The sequence below is a fragment of the Aspergillus ochraceoroseus genome, assembly GCF_002846915.1.
Source record: "Aspergillus ochraceoroseus IBT 24754 chromosome Unknown P175scaffold_4, whole genome shotgun sequence".
NCBI classification, from domain to species: domain Eukaryota; kingdom Fungi; phylum Ascomycota; class Eurotiomycetes; order Eurotiales; family Aspergillaceae; genus Aspergillus; species Aspergillus ochraceoroseus.
The window spans coordinates 1,652,772-1,668,733 of NW_024468479.1; the positions used below are offsets into that span (position 1 = coordinate 1,652,772).

The 15,962-nt window shown below is 48.4% G+C and overlaps 8 protein-coding genes across 8 annotated transcripts; 6 read left to right on the plus strand and 2 right to left on the minus strand.

The window, feature by feature from the left end:
• The first annotated feature begins 142 nt into the window (after window positions 1-142).
• On the plus strand, window positions 143-925 carry P175DRAFT_0501634 (H/ACA ribonucleoprotein complex subunit NOP10). The gene is made up of 5 exons (XM_040897212.1): window positions 143-197; window positions 257-269; window positions 359-474; window positions 552-604; window positions 678-925. Exons 2-5 carry the CDS (start codon window positions 258-260, stop codon window positions 698-700), a joined length of 204 nt encoding a protein of 67 aa, XP_040752392.1. The 5' UTR covers window positions 143-197; window position 257; the 3' UTR covers window positions 701-925.
• On the minus strand, window positions 919-2,498 carry P175DRAFT_0479565 (rRNA-binding endoribonuclease). The gene is made up of 2 exons (XM_040895399.1): window positions 1,627-2,498; window positions 919-1,573 (listed from the first exon to the last, which is right to left on the minus strand). Exons 1-2 carry the CDS (start codon window positions 2,404-2,406, stop codon window positions 1,058-1,060), a joined length of 1,296 nt encoding a protein of 431 aa, XP_040752393.1. The 5' UTR covers window positions 2,407-2,498; the 3' UTR covers window positions 919-1,057.
• Window positions 2,499-3,756: 1,258 nt separating this feature from the next.
• Window positions 3,757-4,287, plus strand: P175DRAFT_0532374 (uncharacterized protein; the record flags this gene model as incomplete). The annotated part of the gene is made up of 2 exons (XM_040899959.1): window positions 3,757-3,951; window positions 4,027-4,287. 2 exons carry the CDS (start codon window positions 3,757-3,759, stop codon window positions 4,285-4,287), a joined length of 456 nt encoding a protein of 151 aa, XP_040752394.1.
• A 969-nt stretch (window positions 4,288-5,256) lies between these two features.
• Window positions 5,257-6,791, plus strand: P175DRAFT_0493312 (uncharacterized protein; the record flags this gene model as incomplete). The annotated part of the gene is made up of 5 exons (XM_040895952.1): window positions 5,257-5,463; window positions 5,522-5,626; window positions 5,687-6,060; window positions 6,122-6,189; window positions 6,259-6,791. 5 exons carry the CDS (start codon window positions 5,257-5,259, stop codon window positions 6,789-6,791), a joined length of 1,287 nt encoding a protein of 428 aa, XP_040752395.1.
• Window positions 6,792-6,895: 104 nt separating this feature from the next.
• On the plus strand, window positions 6,896-7,241 carry P175DRAFT_0242208 (uncharacterized protein). The gene has a single exon (XM_040892673.1). It carries the CDS (start codon window positions 6,982-6,984, stop codon window positions 7,168-7,170), a length of 189 nt encoding a protein of 62 aa, XP_040752396.1. The 5' UTR covers window positions 6,896-6,981; the 3' UTR covers window positions 7,171-7,241.
• Window positions 7,242-7,313: 72 nt separating this feature from the next.
• P175DRAFT_0509505 (uncharacterized protein) lies at window positions 7,314-11,190 on the minus strand (the record flags this gene model as incomplete). Its single annotated transcript, XM_040898434.1, has 5 exons — window positions 7,314-8,876; window positions 9,201-9,773; window positions 9,828-10,469; window positions 10,519-10,604; window positions 11,085-11,190. 5 exons carry the CDS (start codon window positions 11,188-11,190, stop codon window positions 7,314-7,316), a joined length of 2,970 nt encoding a protein of 989 aa, XP_040752397.1.
• Window positions 11,191-13,631: 2,441 nt separating this feature from the next.
• hapX (bZIP transcription factor HapX) lies at window positions 13,632-15,065 on the plus strand (the record flags this gene model as incomplete). The annotated part of the gene is made up of 1 exon (XM_040893847.1): window positions 13,632-15,065. One exon carries the CDS (start codon window positions 13,632-13,634, stop codon window positions 15,063-15,065), a length of 1,434 nt encoding a protein of 477 aa, XP_040752398.1.
• Window positions 15,066-15,150: 85 nt separating this feature from the next.
• On the plus strand, window positions 15,151-15,916 carry P175DRAFT_0242335 (uncharacterized protein). The gene has a single exon (XM_040892674.1). It carries the CDS (start codon window positions 15,237-15,239, stop codon window positions 15,828-15,830), a length of 594 nt encoding a protein of 197 aa, XP_040752399.1. The 5' UTR covers window positions 15,151-15,236; the 3' UTR covers window positions 15,831-15,916.
• Window positions 15,917-15,962: the final 46 nt, after the last annotated feature.

The following is a 15,962-nucleotide window of genomic DNA, read 5'->3' on the forward strand; positions in this document are numbered from 1 at the left end:
TCGAAAAGCTCGAAGCGATTAAAAAGGCACAAGTGGATGACTCAGCACGCCGACCGAAGCCCTCTGCTCTGGTCTGGTCCGTGCGCATATCGTCGTCCCCGAAAATTTTCCTACATCGCATTGAAGATTCTCATCAGGAACAGCTCCAGCGCAAACTCCCGGATTTCGTGGTTTATCGAAAGAAAAAAATCAGTAAAGTGAGTGTTACATATTAAAGTTATCTTCCTTTTGTCGCAAATTTCTGACTTTTCCCCAGGATGCATCTTATGGTATGTGCTATTTCGTCCTTTCGACGAACCCGAAACCCACACCGTCAATTGCTCCCGGTCCTGGCTATAACTCAACGATTTTTGAATAGTACACGTTGGATGAGGAGGGAAAGAGGGTCTACACCCTGAAGAAGGTTACTCCCGCCGGAGAGGTCACCAAGAGCGCTCACCCTGCCCGCTTTTCGCCCGATGACAAGTATTCTCGGTAGGTTCTATCTAGTCATTTCCATTTTGATTTGGAATCTGGAAGTAAAGCATGGCTGACTGTGGCCGGAATATTAGCCAACGTGTGACACTGAAGAAGAGATACGGCCTCCTGCTCACCCAGCAACCCGGTATGAGAGCACAACATTTCCCCAACATTCAGTCGGCAAGGAGCCAATTCTAACGAGTGATGATAATATATAGACAAGGAATCTGCGCAGTTGTAAATTGAAGTCGAGAGCTGGCTGGGATAATATACCAAAAGATGTGATCGAATCATTTAATGGCGAATGGTGTTATATCTGGATTTGAATGATATAAATTTATTTTGCTTTTCTCTACCATTCCCCAAGCCCTTGCACCATCAAGGCGCTCCCTTGGATTAACAGTATACTGCTACCGTATTGAATGGATGGATAGGCAGGGCATGTTTCAAAAAATCAACGGATATGTTCAAGGAAATATGTGTAAGCTCTATGATGCGTAAATTCAACCATTATCATGATTCCGTCAAAGTACGGAAAACTTTTTTTGTACCAGAAACTCCGATCCAAATAATGCAAAGAACAACGAACAGGAACCGACTATCGCTTCCTCGAGTTCACATGCCGACCAGCGCCGACCCTCACACGGCCAGTCTGCTTGGTTCTTTCTCCAGTCAGAATACCTGGGAGATAATCCTCATCCATGAGATCCCGTTCTTTCCGAAGCCTGCGATTCTGCTCTGCGGTGGCTCTAACATACTCCTTCTGATCTTCGGCAAGAATTAGTTCGGTTCCCCAGCCGCCTTTACCACCTCCTCCCTGCCATTTTCCATTGGAGCTGCCGTGGACTGGTTTGGGGATGCTGTACTTGTGCCCTCGGGTATTCCATTGCATGTTCTTCTTCAGGTGCATTTTGAACTGTCCGTTGGCATCCGTCGTGCAAGAGACACGTGTGAGGGTGTCTCCACCACATCGAGGACAGAACTGCTTGTTCATATCCTTGGTGGTGGAGAAACAAGCGTGACAACGCTTGATAAAGGACTTCAGATGGCGAATTCTCTGCAAAGTTGTTGCAGAAAGCAGGTTCAGGTTCATCTGAAGCAGTACGTTTTGACACTGTGATAGACAATTAGACTAAAACAAATCAAAGACGAGAAGTGTGAACAAACCGCGAAATCAGTAGTCATGCTTGCAACCTGCATTACTTTTTGCTCTGGAGCTGCAGTCGCCGCACCAGCTTCATCACGAGCCTGTCGCTTCTTCAAGTTTGAAGGTGTGATCCACTCTTCACCACCCGATTCAGAAGCAGCACCGTCTTCTTCGTCCTGCGCTTCATCCTCAGGGACCTCGGTAGCAGGCTCATCAACCTGGCTGGTTTCTTCCACCGTCTCGGTTTCCGTGTTGGCGGGAGTTCCTTCCTCAGTATTTTCTTTTCCTTCACTATCCAACAATGCGGTTTTCAATTCTTCAGTAATCTCCTCCACGCTGGGTTTCTCTACACTCTCATCCGTGTTCAGAGACTCCTGTGATTCAGGCTCCACCGGCTTCTCCGACTCCTTCATGGGAGGCTTGCCGTTCACCCGCTTCTGTCCAGGGACACTACGCAACCTCCAGTCCCCACCATTTCTCTCACACTCAACTTCATAGGCAAGGGCCAGGATTTCAATATCAGTCTTGCTCAGCACTGCCCTGTCACCGGTCTTTCGCGCGAACTCGCTTAGCACACTGATGCTCTTAGGGTTCGGAGAGCGCTGCTTGAGAAATGGGAGGTAGAGGGTCTCAACACGTTGGCGCGCATCGGGATCACGGATTTCATTAATCACAGATGGCGTAGTCAGGATTTCTTCGCATTGTGCGAGGAGGGAGGAAAGCGGCGGGGTATTTTTGAGGATCGGACCAGCATCGAGGACGATAGTGTGGACAGGCTTCGTAGAGGTAGAGTCTGCCATATTGAATAACTCGTAAAATCTTTCAAATTAACGTAATCTAAATTGAGATAGCGATAGCGACACAGAAATAACACTATGCTGATGTTCTGAGATTTTGGCGTGTGTGGTTGGTGGTGGTGACGGATTTGAATTCTACTGGAATTTTTAGCTGGTCTGTGCGTTATGTATACTTATCTTAGCCTTATCGCCCTTCTCTTCGGATTCATCTGGTATACAAATCTCCACGCATTGTCAACTTCCACATTCAAAGGTTAGTTATGTTTCCAAGAAAGCTTCAATCAGTTTTGAATGTTGAAAGCGTCTTCTGCTGCTCTATCTCAATCTGAAAATCATCATATATAAACTAAAACTTGGTTTACTTCTCCCAGTTCTTGACGCGACAATTGGCCGTCAACAAAATCAGTTTCTAAGGATTCATGTCCCCATCTTAGCAACCCTATTCAGTTACAATGAGAGGTCCTAGAGCCTAATACTAGTATACCAGTGCTAGACCGTCTTGCAAATCTCGGACTGGTTAGGAAGACTATACGCCTGTTGTGTTCAAACAGAACATTGCGGAAAAGTTCGGGTTATGGTCGTGTACGGCATGAGGCTCGCCACAGCCTTCGAAAAGTCCCATATGCCTATAGAGAGCCAGCCACTTCCACAAAGTCGATGTGATAGCTTGTTTGTGGGACATATTGTGGCAAGAGTTCTAGACTCGCAAAACCTGGTTGCATGGGAACTGTGGATGAAGGTCGCTGCCAATTCAACGCCTCGGGTTTGCCAGGTATTTTATATGCCTCTATCTCCATTCTATCTTCTTACCCACTCCTCTGATTCACTTTGATGTAGGTTTCATCCCTTGGCCCTGTGATAACATCGGAATATCTACTGTGTACGCACTCCCCGTCATACTGCAGCGCAGCCTTGGATCCACACAGTTTTACACTACTAAAAACAGCATCATAAGCAACACCGAAAAAAAAAGCCGGTGATATGGTCCTGATTCTACTGGTTCGCTTCCTTAGCCGCCACTCCATCATCATGCATGAAAAAAACCGGGGCACAGGGTGCATAGGCCGACGGTGGCTAGATTTGTGACTTTCTTCGGCCGATGGAGTGTCTACATGTATTATGAAGGCTCCATTATCTTCCCATGAGGGCTTCTCGGAGCGAGAAAGTTGCTATATGTAGATTGGCTCCATACCGACCGTCTGGAAGCAACTGCGCCTTCAAATCATTATTATAAACAAACTATCACATTTAGGACAAGGACGACCTCGAGTCAGGCGGCCGTCCGTGGCTGGCTGAGAAGCTTTCTTTTTATTACCTATATACATAAGTATGTGGGTTATCTCTACATCTCCGATGCTGCTCAAAACCCGGAAGCCCAAGAGAGGGGAGGGGAGACATAAGAGTCATGCCAAACTCGGACAATTTTTCGCAGTCAATAATCCATCATATGAAACTATGATATCAATAATTGGACCGGCCATCTTGCATGTTGTGCATACTGGTGAGGGAGCGACCTGGGTCTCAGGCTCCCGGAGAAAAGGCACAAATGTGATTCATCCAATCTTTCCCTTTCTCCAACCACTGCCATACAACTTGCCGAGTAACTGACTGAGACCGGAATAGAAACCTGATCCGCCAGCTGTACGGTACTTTGGCCCCCTGCATGCCCGTTATCCAATGTGGCTCCAGCTCGATGTCACAGACTCTCTGTCTGAAGAAAGGGGAGGAAAAGTGATAGGTCGGAACCAAGAGACAGGTTCTGTGAACCATGAGACTACAGAGAAACCCACTAAAGTCATCCTAGCCGATGAAACATACGAGAAGATGCTCTCGGCAGTCTTGCCTATATCCCTTGCTCTTGTTTCTCCAAGGTTGAGAGCTTGATTGTTTGCAGGGAGAAGTAAATACTGAGCACAAGTACGGAATTAAGCCTCAGAAGGCCAAACCCTTGCTACAACCCTTCTGAGCCCGGATTCGTATTGTCGACAACAACTTCTCAATATTTATTCGCCATCTATCTGGGTTTAAGTGATGTTATTCTTCTTGCCCTAAGTGTCTGAGCGCCAGAATGGTTCACGATAAAGGTATATACTAGCGCAAAAGACAAGAAGAAGAAGAAAAACCACGCGAGAACGCGCATATCCGTGCATGAAGAAAGTTTTGATACATCGCTAATCTTGAGCCTCTCTTACTCCACCAGCCTGCGCCCAACAGGCTCGGGTTGCTTCCCTGGGCAGTGGGCACCGTTAGCGTTGATAATTGACTTGACGTTATCGCTAGCTTTGACGACGCCAAAGCTTTGGCTCTTGCAGGGAGTCATCTAGCTCGGACTGCGTCGAAGTTTAAATAAATTGAAAGGGCGCCAATTCACGGACCACGCCATATTCGAGCCAATCCGGAGGCAGAGCTCTGTGTGGCTTCTTTCTATGATTTTGGTCATTTAGCTTCTCCCTTGCTTGCATCGCCTGTCTTAGATCTCCCCTTCGGGTTCGAACATTGATCGGCTATCCCGGAGAGAGCATGCAAGATGAAGCATGTTCTCAGGATAGTTTCTATCTTTTTCATGAGGCGAAGTTCATGCGCGTGGAGTCTGGGAGTAGTCGAACTTTTATAATTATATCCGCTCCTTGGTAGTCCTCTGGACTCCTCCTCTCTCTTCATGTAGTTGATATGCCACCTGGGTGCCGTGTTTCACCATTCATTCATTGCGGCTTCTCCTGGTGTTCGAGATTATGTTGACTTGGCTTCTAGAAGACTCATACGCCGACTGCTCGCCTAACTTTGACGCTCATTATCTTAATATCCTGATTCTGAAGCCTGGGGTCGCTTGTCGACTTCGGCTTGAACACAACCATGGCCAACTCTTATCTTCATTTGAATTATGAGCGCGATGATGGAGACAACCACAAGTCTTACCTTTCCCCGGGGGGAACCAGAGGCATGGCAATTAGTATCGTATTTACCAGTCTTGCGGCCTGCTTTGTTCTTGCTCGAGCTTATACTCGGACCAAGTTAATGAAACGGATGGAGGCAAATGACTGGATGGTAGTGATTGCTTTGGTACGCCAGGCCCAAGAAGGGAGCTATCTAGTAGGAAGTTACTAACCCGCGCGTACAGATATTGTCATTCACTTTCATGTCATTTTATATAGTAGAAGCACTTAATGGAATGGGGATGCATCGTGCGGACCTTCCGACGCCAATTCTTTTCAAGCAAATGAAAGTAAGTATTCACTTCCTCCTACCACACCACTGGTCCATAACTTACATCTAATGATATTAGTTCTTTTGGATTTCTATTCCTTTCTACAACGCCGCCTTGCTCTGTGCAAAGGCATCCATTCTTATGCAATATTTCCGCGTTTTCCCATCCCGGGGGATGCGTCATACCTGCTGGATCATGATCGGAATCCTTGCAACATACGGCTCTTGGGCTGTAGTCAGCGCGTTTCTAAACTGCGTCCCGGTGGCTAAATTTTGGAACCCCAGTATCCCAGGCTACTGCCTCAGTCAGAAAGGACTATGGTTCTCAAATGCGTGCATGCATATCGCAACTGACCTGGCCATTCTTATCATCCCAATCCCCGCATTATCTGCCCTTGAGCTCCCCAGACGACAAAGGGTGGCTCTCATTTCAATCTTAGGTCTAGGTGGATTGTTCGTTCCTTCCCCCTTTTCCGTTCTTTTTTCTCTTCATCACAGCTAACTCTCTCATTAGCGTCTGTGTCACCAGTATCTGCCGTCTGGTTGCCTTGAAAAGGATATCCGACTCTTCAGATCCCACCTGTATACCTTACTGCCCTATCCATCCCCATCCCCCAAAGTAACGATGATGCACTAACTGGCCAACCCCAGACGATAACGTCGGTGCCGCCTCATGGTCCGCAATAGAATGTAACACTGGCATTATCTGCGCCTGTCTGCCCACACTCCGTCCCCTCATTTCGCGACTCGTACCACACTTCCTCTCCTCAGTCTCCGCAAGCCCCAACTCCCCGAACTACGGGCAAACCCCAATGTCTCGCGGCCACACACCCACCTTCTGGGGTGGCATCGATATCGGCACCGTCTCCACGACTATCACGACGCATATCGATGACTTCGAGTACGGCACCTGCGAAGGCGACGCGGACCGCTTCATGGCGCTTCGACACGGGTATGCGCATGCGCATGTTCATGCCGGTAGGGCAGGCAGGGCAGCGCAGCGCAGCAGTTCCCAGCCATTAATCAGCGATGGTGTTTGTCTTGGTGGTGCTGGTGGTGGTGGACATGGGAATGGCATGGGTCCTATGATTGTGCAGGAGACGAAGGAGGTCACGATCAAGACGGAGGCAAGAACGGATTTATCTTCGGCTTCTTCGACTGATACAGCGAGGGAGGGTGTTTGAATTATTGCTTGCTTGCTAATGCGTATATATATAACTACTAATATAATTCCATTCAATTTTCACACCTGGTACCTACCTGTTCATTGATTGATGCGGTACCTCCCATTACAATTACCACAGCACTAGAGTTACTCGTACCTGATCTGATGCACTAATTCGAGCGAGTCTTGGACCGTGGTTGACTTTGAGGATGCGATCACTTTTGACCATTTTGTGTTTTCTTTCTTTTGGTTACATGTTCATATCTACTTACTTTCTATTAAGACTATCGCTCGCTTCTATGATGATGCCAGGAATGATTGACTTGTTTTCTTATTATTTACCTTACTTTCTCTCTCTCTCTCTCTCTCTCTCTATAAGTGTGTGTGTGTGTTTCTGATTCTCTCTTAATCTAATCTAATATATAATATAATATAATATAACAACATACCCTTCCACTCATGACAGCCATGCCATATTCCCAAGCTAAAGCGAAATCTAGAAACTTGAACCCCTCACCAAAAAAAGGAAAAAAAAAGTAATTTAAAAATCAACAAACTCCTTATCCACATCCTCAAAGTAATCAAAGAATCCCTTGAAGAGTTTCACACCCAAACCAGGGTCGAGTCGTCCTGTCGTTGCCCGAATACTATGCATGCTTAGTTGTGGAATCCCCACATCAACGGCTCTCATGCCGATCCGCGAGCTCGTCATGGGTCCGATGGTGCCGCCACTGCGCGAGTCGTTTCGGATCTGGAAGACCTGCAGGGTAGCGCCGCAACGCTCGGCGACACGCTTGATGAAGCCGTGGCTCACGCTGTCGGTGGTCATGTGGCCGTTGGAGTCTGCCGAGACTGTGACGCCGACGTTGAGGCGGGGCATGTGGTTTTCCAGGTAGACGTTGGCGAAGTTGGGGTTGACAGCGTGGATGACGTCGGAAGAGACGAAGAAGCTGTTTGCGACGGTTTGGGCGAGGAGATCGGGGCCGTAAGAGGAGGTGACGGGAACAAAGGATTGGGTGATGCGTTCGATAACGCTGCTCATGAAGTTGGAGCGGGCCCCCTGGCGGAGGAGACTGCCGATTTCCTCGTCGTCAAACATGCCGACCATTTTGACGGAGGAGGAGGAGGTGCTGTCGGGGGAGGCGAGCAGGGCCTGGTGCGCGGCGTAGCAGCACAGCTTGTCGTCGATGCGGCCGGCAAAGATCAGATCCTTGTCGAGACCGCCCAGGCAAGCCGGCTGGCTGTCATATAGCTCTAGCTCCCAGTTGAGAATGCTGCTGTAGTCTGTGATGCCCAGTTCCTTGGAGATGACGTGGATGAGTTTAGCGGGCTGCGTGGCGGCGAAAGTGCCGGGTTCGATGCCATTGTCAGCTGTGGTTGTTGATGTTTGCTGGCTCTGGAAGAGATCGGAGTTGTCAACCCCAATGATGGGCACCATCTGCGTCTCCTTGTTGAACGGGCCTTGGGCGGGCGCCCCGAAATGCTCTGCCAGCGACGGGATGCGCGCGATCGGCCAGTCGAGCTTAACCAGCTTGGCCTCGACCTTGCCAGTGCTGGCGTTTCGGACTAGGACCTTACCCCCAATGGAAAGGTCACGGTCCCACCATGTCTTGCCCAGGGCACCGGCATACGGAGCAACACCGAGCTGCGCATATCCCACTTTCGAGGGAAGCTTGGAGACGGGCTTCAGTTTGGCGGTGAGGGCGTCGATGTGGCCGGCCACAACCGCGACACCGTTGCCGCTCTGATAGTCCTTGCCAACGGAGAAAGCGATGATGGCACTCCCATTACGTGTAGTGTAGTATTTGCCTCCCCGTTCGAGCTTCGACGTCCAGGCTTCCCGCTCGGATAGGTACTTGTAGCCTTTGCTCTCGAGTTCCTTGGAGAAGCCGTCAACGGCGTGAAAAATGGTGGGATGGTTGGTCATAAAGTCGCAGTATGGCTGCGCATAATCATCGGGGTTAATGGACTCTAGTACCACCTTGGAGCGTGGTACAGACGGCGTGGTAGGGACAGGAGGCTGGTGTTGGTGATAGTGGAGGGGCTCCGGGAGCTGGCCATAGGGGCGATAAGCCAGGGGAGACGAAGAATCAATGGCAATTTTCTTGGTCATCTTGGGTAGTTGATGTGGAATAGAGTCTATCGGATTCTAATTGATGGCAGGAGTGGAGAGAATAGCGAAAAGAATCGAGGATGATGGAGAGAGAAGGAGACGGACAGAGAGAGAGAGAGAGAGAGAGAGAGAGAAGTTGACTCAGCTTCTCCGCATTTGGAGATGAGAAATACATAACTAAAAAGCCGTGGCTGGGATAGTTACTCTCCACACTACCAATAGCGACAACAACAAATAACACAGAGTATGTATGGTATTGTTTAAAATAGAAATATCATGCTAGTCACTGGTTCCCACATAGGCGTTCCAATTCACGTTCCCATCTGTACACTGTTCCGTTATGGCAGGCCCCATCGTCGCTACAATCTCCCGACCTTGTCGGGCGATCATCATTCTCACCGGTCCCGTCTGTCCATGAAAAGGCACAGAGTAGTGGTTTACACCCGGTTCACCGGCCAGAAGAACGGTTGGTGTCGCTTGTCCAATTTGTACATACACGTCGCTCGGCTGGGTCACTAACACGCTGACAAAAACTCGATCCTGCGACACCTCTCCTGGCTTCAACTCCGGCTGACCCATCTTGGGGTTATTGCCTGTTGTTCCATTCGCGCTTCCGGAGTGGCTAGGATTCAATCTATACCAGTACACTATCTTGTCGGTGTACGAGATCGGAAGCTTGGGGCGGTACGAAGTCACCGCGCTCGGATCTGAGATTCTTTCTCGGTTCATTGCGTTTTGCCGGCGATACGCATCAATATAATGCGGGAGGAGGGTGCGCCATGCATCATGAGGACAAGGATTTACATAAGGAGCGGCGCCATCGGGGATCCCTGGCTCGTAGATTGGCCCAATATAATGGGTCTCTCCATAGTCATTCCAGCTGAGGATCTACCAGGGGCAAGGGTTAGCGGCCGATAGCAAAGAATGGATAGATATTTTTACCTGAACGAGAGATGGCTGCAACTCCATCACCTGTCTCCAGCGATAGTGCCATAGATCATCGCCACGCCAAAGCCAATTCTTGTTCCACTGAGGTAGGTTCGTATAGAACCAAGGAGCAACGGCCATCATATATGGTTTGCCGTGCAACGCGTCTATCCATGCCTTGTCGCTCGACATGTTCTTGTCTTCTGCACCCACTGGCCAGGCATCCCAACTGAAAGCGCCATCAATCTTGTCCTGGACAGTGTGCAGGCCCGAGGGTGCAAGGCTGGTCCAGCATGGCATAAACATACAACCGGTGGCGTTCTTAATATTCGGCCAATCAGCTGCATTTGCAACGCCCTCGAAGGTCGAAACCAAAGGCTTTCCGTTGTAAAGATACTGCGCTCGTCGATTCTTGTAGGTGTTGATTATGGTGATCACCCTGTCTGGTGGCCACGGCCCGCCGGATCCATAGTCAAATGCAATGAACAATGAGAAGTTACCGATCTTCTCAGCAGCGTCGTAAGCGGTTTGCAGAACACGGTCCGTGTATCCATCCTGCGGGGCTACATTCAAAGCAAATCCGTCAATATGAGATTTCTGAGCCTCGATGATGTCGCGCTCCCACTGGGTTTGGGACATGGCCCCGGCATTCCCAACCTAGTTTTGTTAACTGATGAACCTGCCGTCCGACATTTTTGAACCTTACCAAGAAATGAGCAAACACGCTCAGAGGCTCTGACGGTGGAATCGGAGCTGGCGGTGTGTTGTGCACGGAGGTATTTTGGGGTGGTGCTGGGTGCGCGTAGGCATTCTGTGGAGGAGGAGTATGGTAATTTTGGGGGGGTTGTGCATAAACCGCAGGTCCTGCTAGTAATAACGGTAGAAGGGTATATATAAGCATCTCGATCCTCGAATTGATTTATACAGTGGACTGTGAAATGGGACGAAACAAAACTGCAAGTTCCATGAATCGCAGGTATCACTCTTGACGCTTAATATGTCGAAGTGTGTGGGTTTTGGTAAAGGAATGGCCCCTGCGAGATGTGGTCCAAGGAAAGCAGAAGAGATAAAAACATTCAGTGGTTAAAGAAACAAAGAGGCGCGTCTTCTTATTTCACAGAAAACAATGGATTTCTTTTGACTTTGAGTCAAAGAATGAATGACTGAAAGAGAACAGCAATGTAGGGTAATCAATGGCCAGATGAAACTATCCATAGTGCAATTACAATGTCTCTGATCAAGAATGGCAAGGAAATGAGATTGCCGGCTCACCTGGATTGTAATTTCCGGACGGAGGAGCGAACGATGGCGAGGGAAACTGTTGTTGTGGTTTCTCTTTGGCATGGAGGTGACGTATAATGCGATCGAGAGGTTTCATTGTGGTATCTGAGCGCGGGGGACCACGCGAGTATGAAGAATTCCAAGATGACTCGCAGGAATGAAGGATGATAGCCGATGAGATTCGGTATCGGGGAGCCGATGAATGAAAATGCCCTGTCCTGCCCTGTTCTGTAAGCGTCTTGAATGCGAGGGAGAACAAGGGATCGAGGACAGACACACCGGGAGGTCAGGTTGATATATAGGGTAAAACAGTCGATAGTTGCATTATTTCATGAGGAGTTTCCCCATGAGAAGGAATTCGATCTGTCCACTGCATCTGGTGTAAGCTGCATTGGGATTCTTAATGATGTTGTTGAGTTGGGCCGATCAACAGGCGCACTGTGTGGGTAACAACAAATCGTACATTATGGGTGGTGCATATCCGTTGGATCTATCGATTCGAGGGATAGCAGCTCTAGTTTGTCAATAAAGTCTATTAGGTACGTTTTATTAGTGAAGCTCTCGCATTCCAGTCGATTTGACCCAATGTCAAGTGTGGCCCGATGGTGTTGATACTCAGCGCAGACACGCACGGTCATTTGAACCAAAACAATCCATCGGATCAAGATCATATGGAAGTATGTACATACATACATATATATATTTCAAAGCTTCAAAGTTCCTTGTAAGGTTGCCGTACTCTCTCGACATTGATGGGAGGGGTGATGTTCAGTCGGAGGGGTTTGTTTCTCCCGTGGTGGTTAACTAGTGCGTCACTTTCTTAGATACCAAGTATCCTAACAATGCGACAATTGTGGCAGTTTAGAGTCCGCTAGTTTGATAGATAAGTTATTTGAGTTCCAAAGTCATGGTAACAGAGAGAATATTACGGTAGTACGTTGGGCCACCTGCATCGCAGATTTCTGCATGCTACGTAGTCGATGTTCCAAGATTTATCCTGGTGTCTTTGTATATATATATATCGAAAATATTAGACGAGCCTTCATATTGGATTTCTTTCCACGGAAATCCGGACAACTACCGAAACCTCAACCAATTCGGCGGATTCCTCCGTTTATCGGGATCTGATACCACGGAATCGATGATGGATGGAGGGTGAAGGAACAAGATGTCATGATATTTTGGATTCTGATTCTTAGTAAAGAAAAATCTTTCATCCGCAAAGCTCTGTTGTTTAGCTCAATTGATTAACGATTAGAGGGATTTTTGAGGAAGAGGAGGCTGACTGACTGTAAAAAAAAAGAAAGAAAAAAGAAAGAAAAAAAGGTGCGGTAGACCCGGATTACGAAAGCGGCAAGGCGGGATCAGATAAGATCAGATGATGAGGGAAAAAGCGGTTTCAATGATTTCCTCATGGAGAATATTATGTAGTATATTATGTAGCAGATTTGGAATTCGGACTGGAGATTGGCTGGAGACTAAAAGTCTTTCAGTCGGTGACTTGGCGGACCAGAAAACTCGGTCAAACTGAGTCAACAATTTGGAGTACGGTTGGCACTCGGAGACGGTACGGTATATATCGGTTTACTCCCAGGCCACGATACCAAATATTTGATCCTGATTCGTAACCCCAGCTCTGACTTTTGCTCGGATTGTTCATGTTCAGTATATGTTGACCGGAATAAAGATGTCTCCTTCAAGGTTAAGTATCTAGTGACGCAGATGGAAGGATGTGTTGGTACCCCTACCAGTGGAGCGTATATCAGTGCTAGTAACTGAATAGGATAGAAATAAGAGCATGGATCCACCGTAGCCACCTGCAGTTCAACCTCCTTCTCCTTCTCCCTTCCTTCTTTCCCCCTGTATTTGCAAGTCTCTCCGGGAACCCCGTAAGCGAATATCTGAGATGGAACTGAATGTCTGTTAATCAGCCACCTGGGATAATTTACAAGATTTGAGGTCAATTGAATCCGCCCTTATAGATACAGAATGCAACGAAAGGAAGAATAAAGGAATAGAAAATGAACAGAATCTTTGAAGCAGATATAATTCATTGTTAACGGGATTAATTCATAGCCCTAGATTGATAAGACCCCACTGTCTTCGCTCCGAAATCGGGAGACGCGCACGATAATCTAATCTGATCCGATCACCTTTTTCTCTCTCTCTCTCTCTCTCTCTTCTTTTCTTACCTCTGTCCTCTTCATCTTCACTATCTGCTGTCTCATTTTACTACTCTCTATCCTACAGAGAACTCACTCACTGTATCTGGTAAATTCCTCCCTTCCCTTCCCTTATTTATCATTCCCTCTCTCTCTCTTTCTCTCTCGCTCGTTCTCTCTCCCTTGCACTCTTACCTGGAACGGGCTCTTCCGCTTTTCCGGCCGAAGTGACACCACCGCTTTCCGTCCACACTTTTCCCTTCCCCTCCTCTCTCTCTCTCCTTCTCCATCCATGCTAAAAATTCGACAACTGACATTCCCTCCCCCCCCCCCTCCAGGACTTCTCTTCCTAGTAGAGGGGACTTTTTTCCACATCATGGCTGCTCAGACAGCTTCCCCAATTGTAGCAGCTCCAGTTCCAGCTCCCTTGGCTCCGGCTTTGGTTGCCAAGCCGGCCATTTCACCGTCACCTGGCCCCGGCACACCCGGATCCATCACCACGAAGGAATGGGTGATTCCCCCACGCCCTAAACCAGGTCGCAAGCCAGCCACCGATACTCCCCCAACAAAACGCAAGGCCCAGAATCGAGCCGCCCAGAGAGCTTTTCGCGAGCGACGAGCTGCCCGTGTGAACGAACTGGAGGAGCAGATCAAGTCCATTGAGGACGAGCATGACATCCATGTCGCCGCATTCAAGGAGCAGATTTCGACCCTATCCCGCGAGGTCGAACAATGTCGAACCGAGATGAACTGGTGGCGCGACCGGTGCCATGCCCTGGAGAAAGAGGTGTCCGTGGAGAGAACTGCCCGGGAAACACTCGTCAAGGAGTTCCGGTCGTCTGTCCCCGACAAGAGTGCTTCGAACTCCGACAAGGCGGTACCGTTGCCACCTCGAGGATCTGCTAGGGTCTCTCGCGTCGAAAGTAACCACCTTCACAACCACAGCCACCAACTGGAACAGGAGGAAGTGCCTCTAGGTTGCAACCAGTGCTCTACAAGTCACTGCCAATGTCTCGAGGACGCCTTCGCAATGCCAGGAATTGAGATGAAGGATTTGCCCCAGTCAAAGCTCGTGGCCCGGCACTCGGAGCCCAAGATCAAGCCGGAGCCAGAGGAAATGGAGATTGATTTCACCACCCGCTTTGCAGCCCCCCACGCCCCAGAAGAGATTCACAACCCTGTCTCCTCCCCTCCGGTCGATCCCTGCGGATTTTGTCAGGATGGTACACCCTGCATCTGCGCGGAGATGGCTGCTCAAGAGGAACAGCGTCGACGGGGAAACAACTATGAAAGTAACCGACTGGCTCCCATCCAAAGTATTTCCCAGTTCACCCCTCCGCCTTCTGACGGAGACGTACGGTCCGAGGTGACTCTACCGTCTCTCAGCCAGGCTACCAACCCCTGTGCAAACGGACCCGGCACCTGTACTCAGTGTCTCTCAGACCCCCGAAGAACCCTTTTCTGCAAGACGCTCGCCGCCTCCCGCTCTGCCAGCGGCACTCCCTCCGGATGCTGTGGTGGCAAGGGCCCCGACGGTGGATGTTGCCAGACGCGTCCCACCAAAACCACCACCGACTCAGCAGCAACAACCCCGGCGCTCACTCTGTCCTGCACTGATGCCTTCACCACCCTTTCACGACACCCAAACTTCTCCCGAGCCAGTGACGAACTTGCTTCCTGGCTCCCAAAACTGCATACCCTTCCGAATCCCAAAGACGTCGGCACCAGCTCTAGAGCTGCCATTGAAGTCGAAGCTGCGAGTGTCATGGGTGTTCTTCGTTACTTTGATCGACGCTTTGCCGACAAATGAACCTACCTTTTTTTTTTTTCTTTTTCCTTTTCCTTTTTCTTTTTCTTTTCCTTTCATGATACCCAAACTTGACTCATTCACGTCTGAGTTTGTATTATACGAACCATTCCTTATATTTATGAAATTCACTTTCCTTCTCCAGGGGTGGACCTGTTCTTATTACATATATACATGGCTCTTGCGAACACACACACACACACACACACACACACACACACACACACACACACACACACACAAAAAATAACACAAGAGGTCGTCAGCTCCTTTTCTCATCACATTGATATGAGACTAGAGAGGGAGATTTGCGCGCAAAACCAAGTTTCTTTTTTTCTTTTTCTTTTTCTCTCTCTTCATTTTAATTGGATTGGATTGGATTGGGTTCGGTTGGGGGTTTGGTTATGTGCAAAAAAAAAAGCTCCACGGCTCCTCACGATTATTATATTTTACCGAGGGATTCTTCTTAACGTATTGATTGCTACGATTAGACGGGTGAACGACGGCGTTTTCTTTTTCTTATTTACTTTGATCTTGGTCTTCTTTCTTTTTTTTTTTTTTTTTTATTATTTCTTGGGAGAGTCTGGGTCATTCACCAATCCAAGTCCAGATCCAGATCCAGATACAAATACAAACCTTGTGATATTTGAAAATTGGAATAGCGAATCAGGCAGAACCCGACGATATAGATTAGTAGGATACACAGGACAGGACAGGACACGACAAGAATCGAATAGAATCGATACTCTGCGTACTTATGTTATCTAGATCAAGTGGTAGGTAGACACTTCATTGACTGAGGTGTATATACTATATAATGAGATACGAAATGAACTGCCAAAAAAGGGGGAAAAAAAAGCCAAGGATATCATGATTAACACTCAAGAGATCAAGTCAAGT

What these genes read in the sequence shown, in the direction of transcription:
- P175DRAFT_0479565 (XM_040895399.1), bottom strand. Translation starts at nt 2,406, where the DNA reads ATGGCAGACTCTACCTCTACGAAGCCTGTCCACACTATCGTCCTCGAT. An exon ending in GCATGACTACTGATTTCGCG is followed by an intron (nt 1,574 to 1,626) that starts GTTTGTTCACAC and finishes TGTCTATCACAG; the next exon opens with TGTCAAAACGTACTGCTTCA.
- P175DRAFT_0242208 (XM_040892673.1), top strand. Translation starts at nt 6,982, where the DNA reads ATGCGATCACTTTTGACCATTTTGTGTTTTCTTTCTTTTGGTTACATG.
- P175DRAFT_0501634 (XM_040897212.1), top strand. An exon ending in CCCGATGACAAGTATTCTCG is followed by an intron (nt 475 to 551) that starts GTAGGTTCTATC and finishes CCGGAATATTAG; the next exon opens with CCAACGTGTGACACTGAAGA. An exon ending in CCTGCTCACCCAGCAACCCG is followed by an intron (nt 605 to 677) that starts GTATGAGAGCAC and finishes GATAATATATAG; the next exon opens with ACAAGGAATCTGCGCAGTTG.
- P175DRAFT_0242335 (XM_040892674.1), top strand. Translation starts at nt 15,237, where the DNA reads ATGGCTCTTGCGAACACACACACACACACACACACACACACACACACA.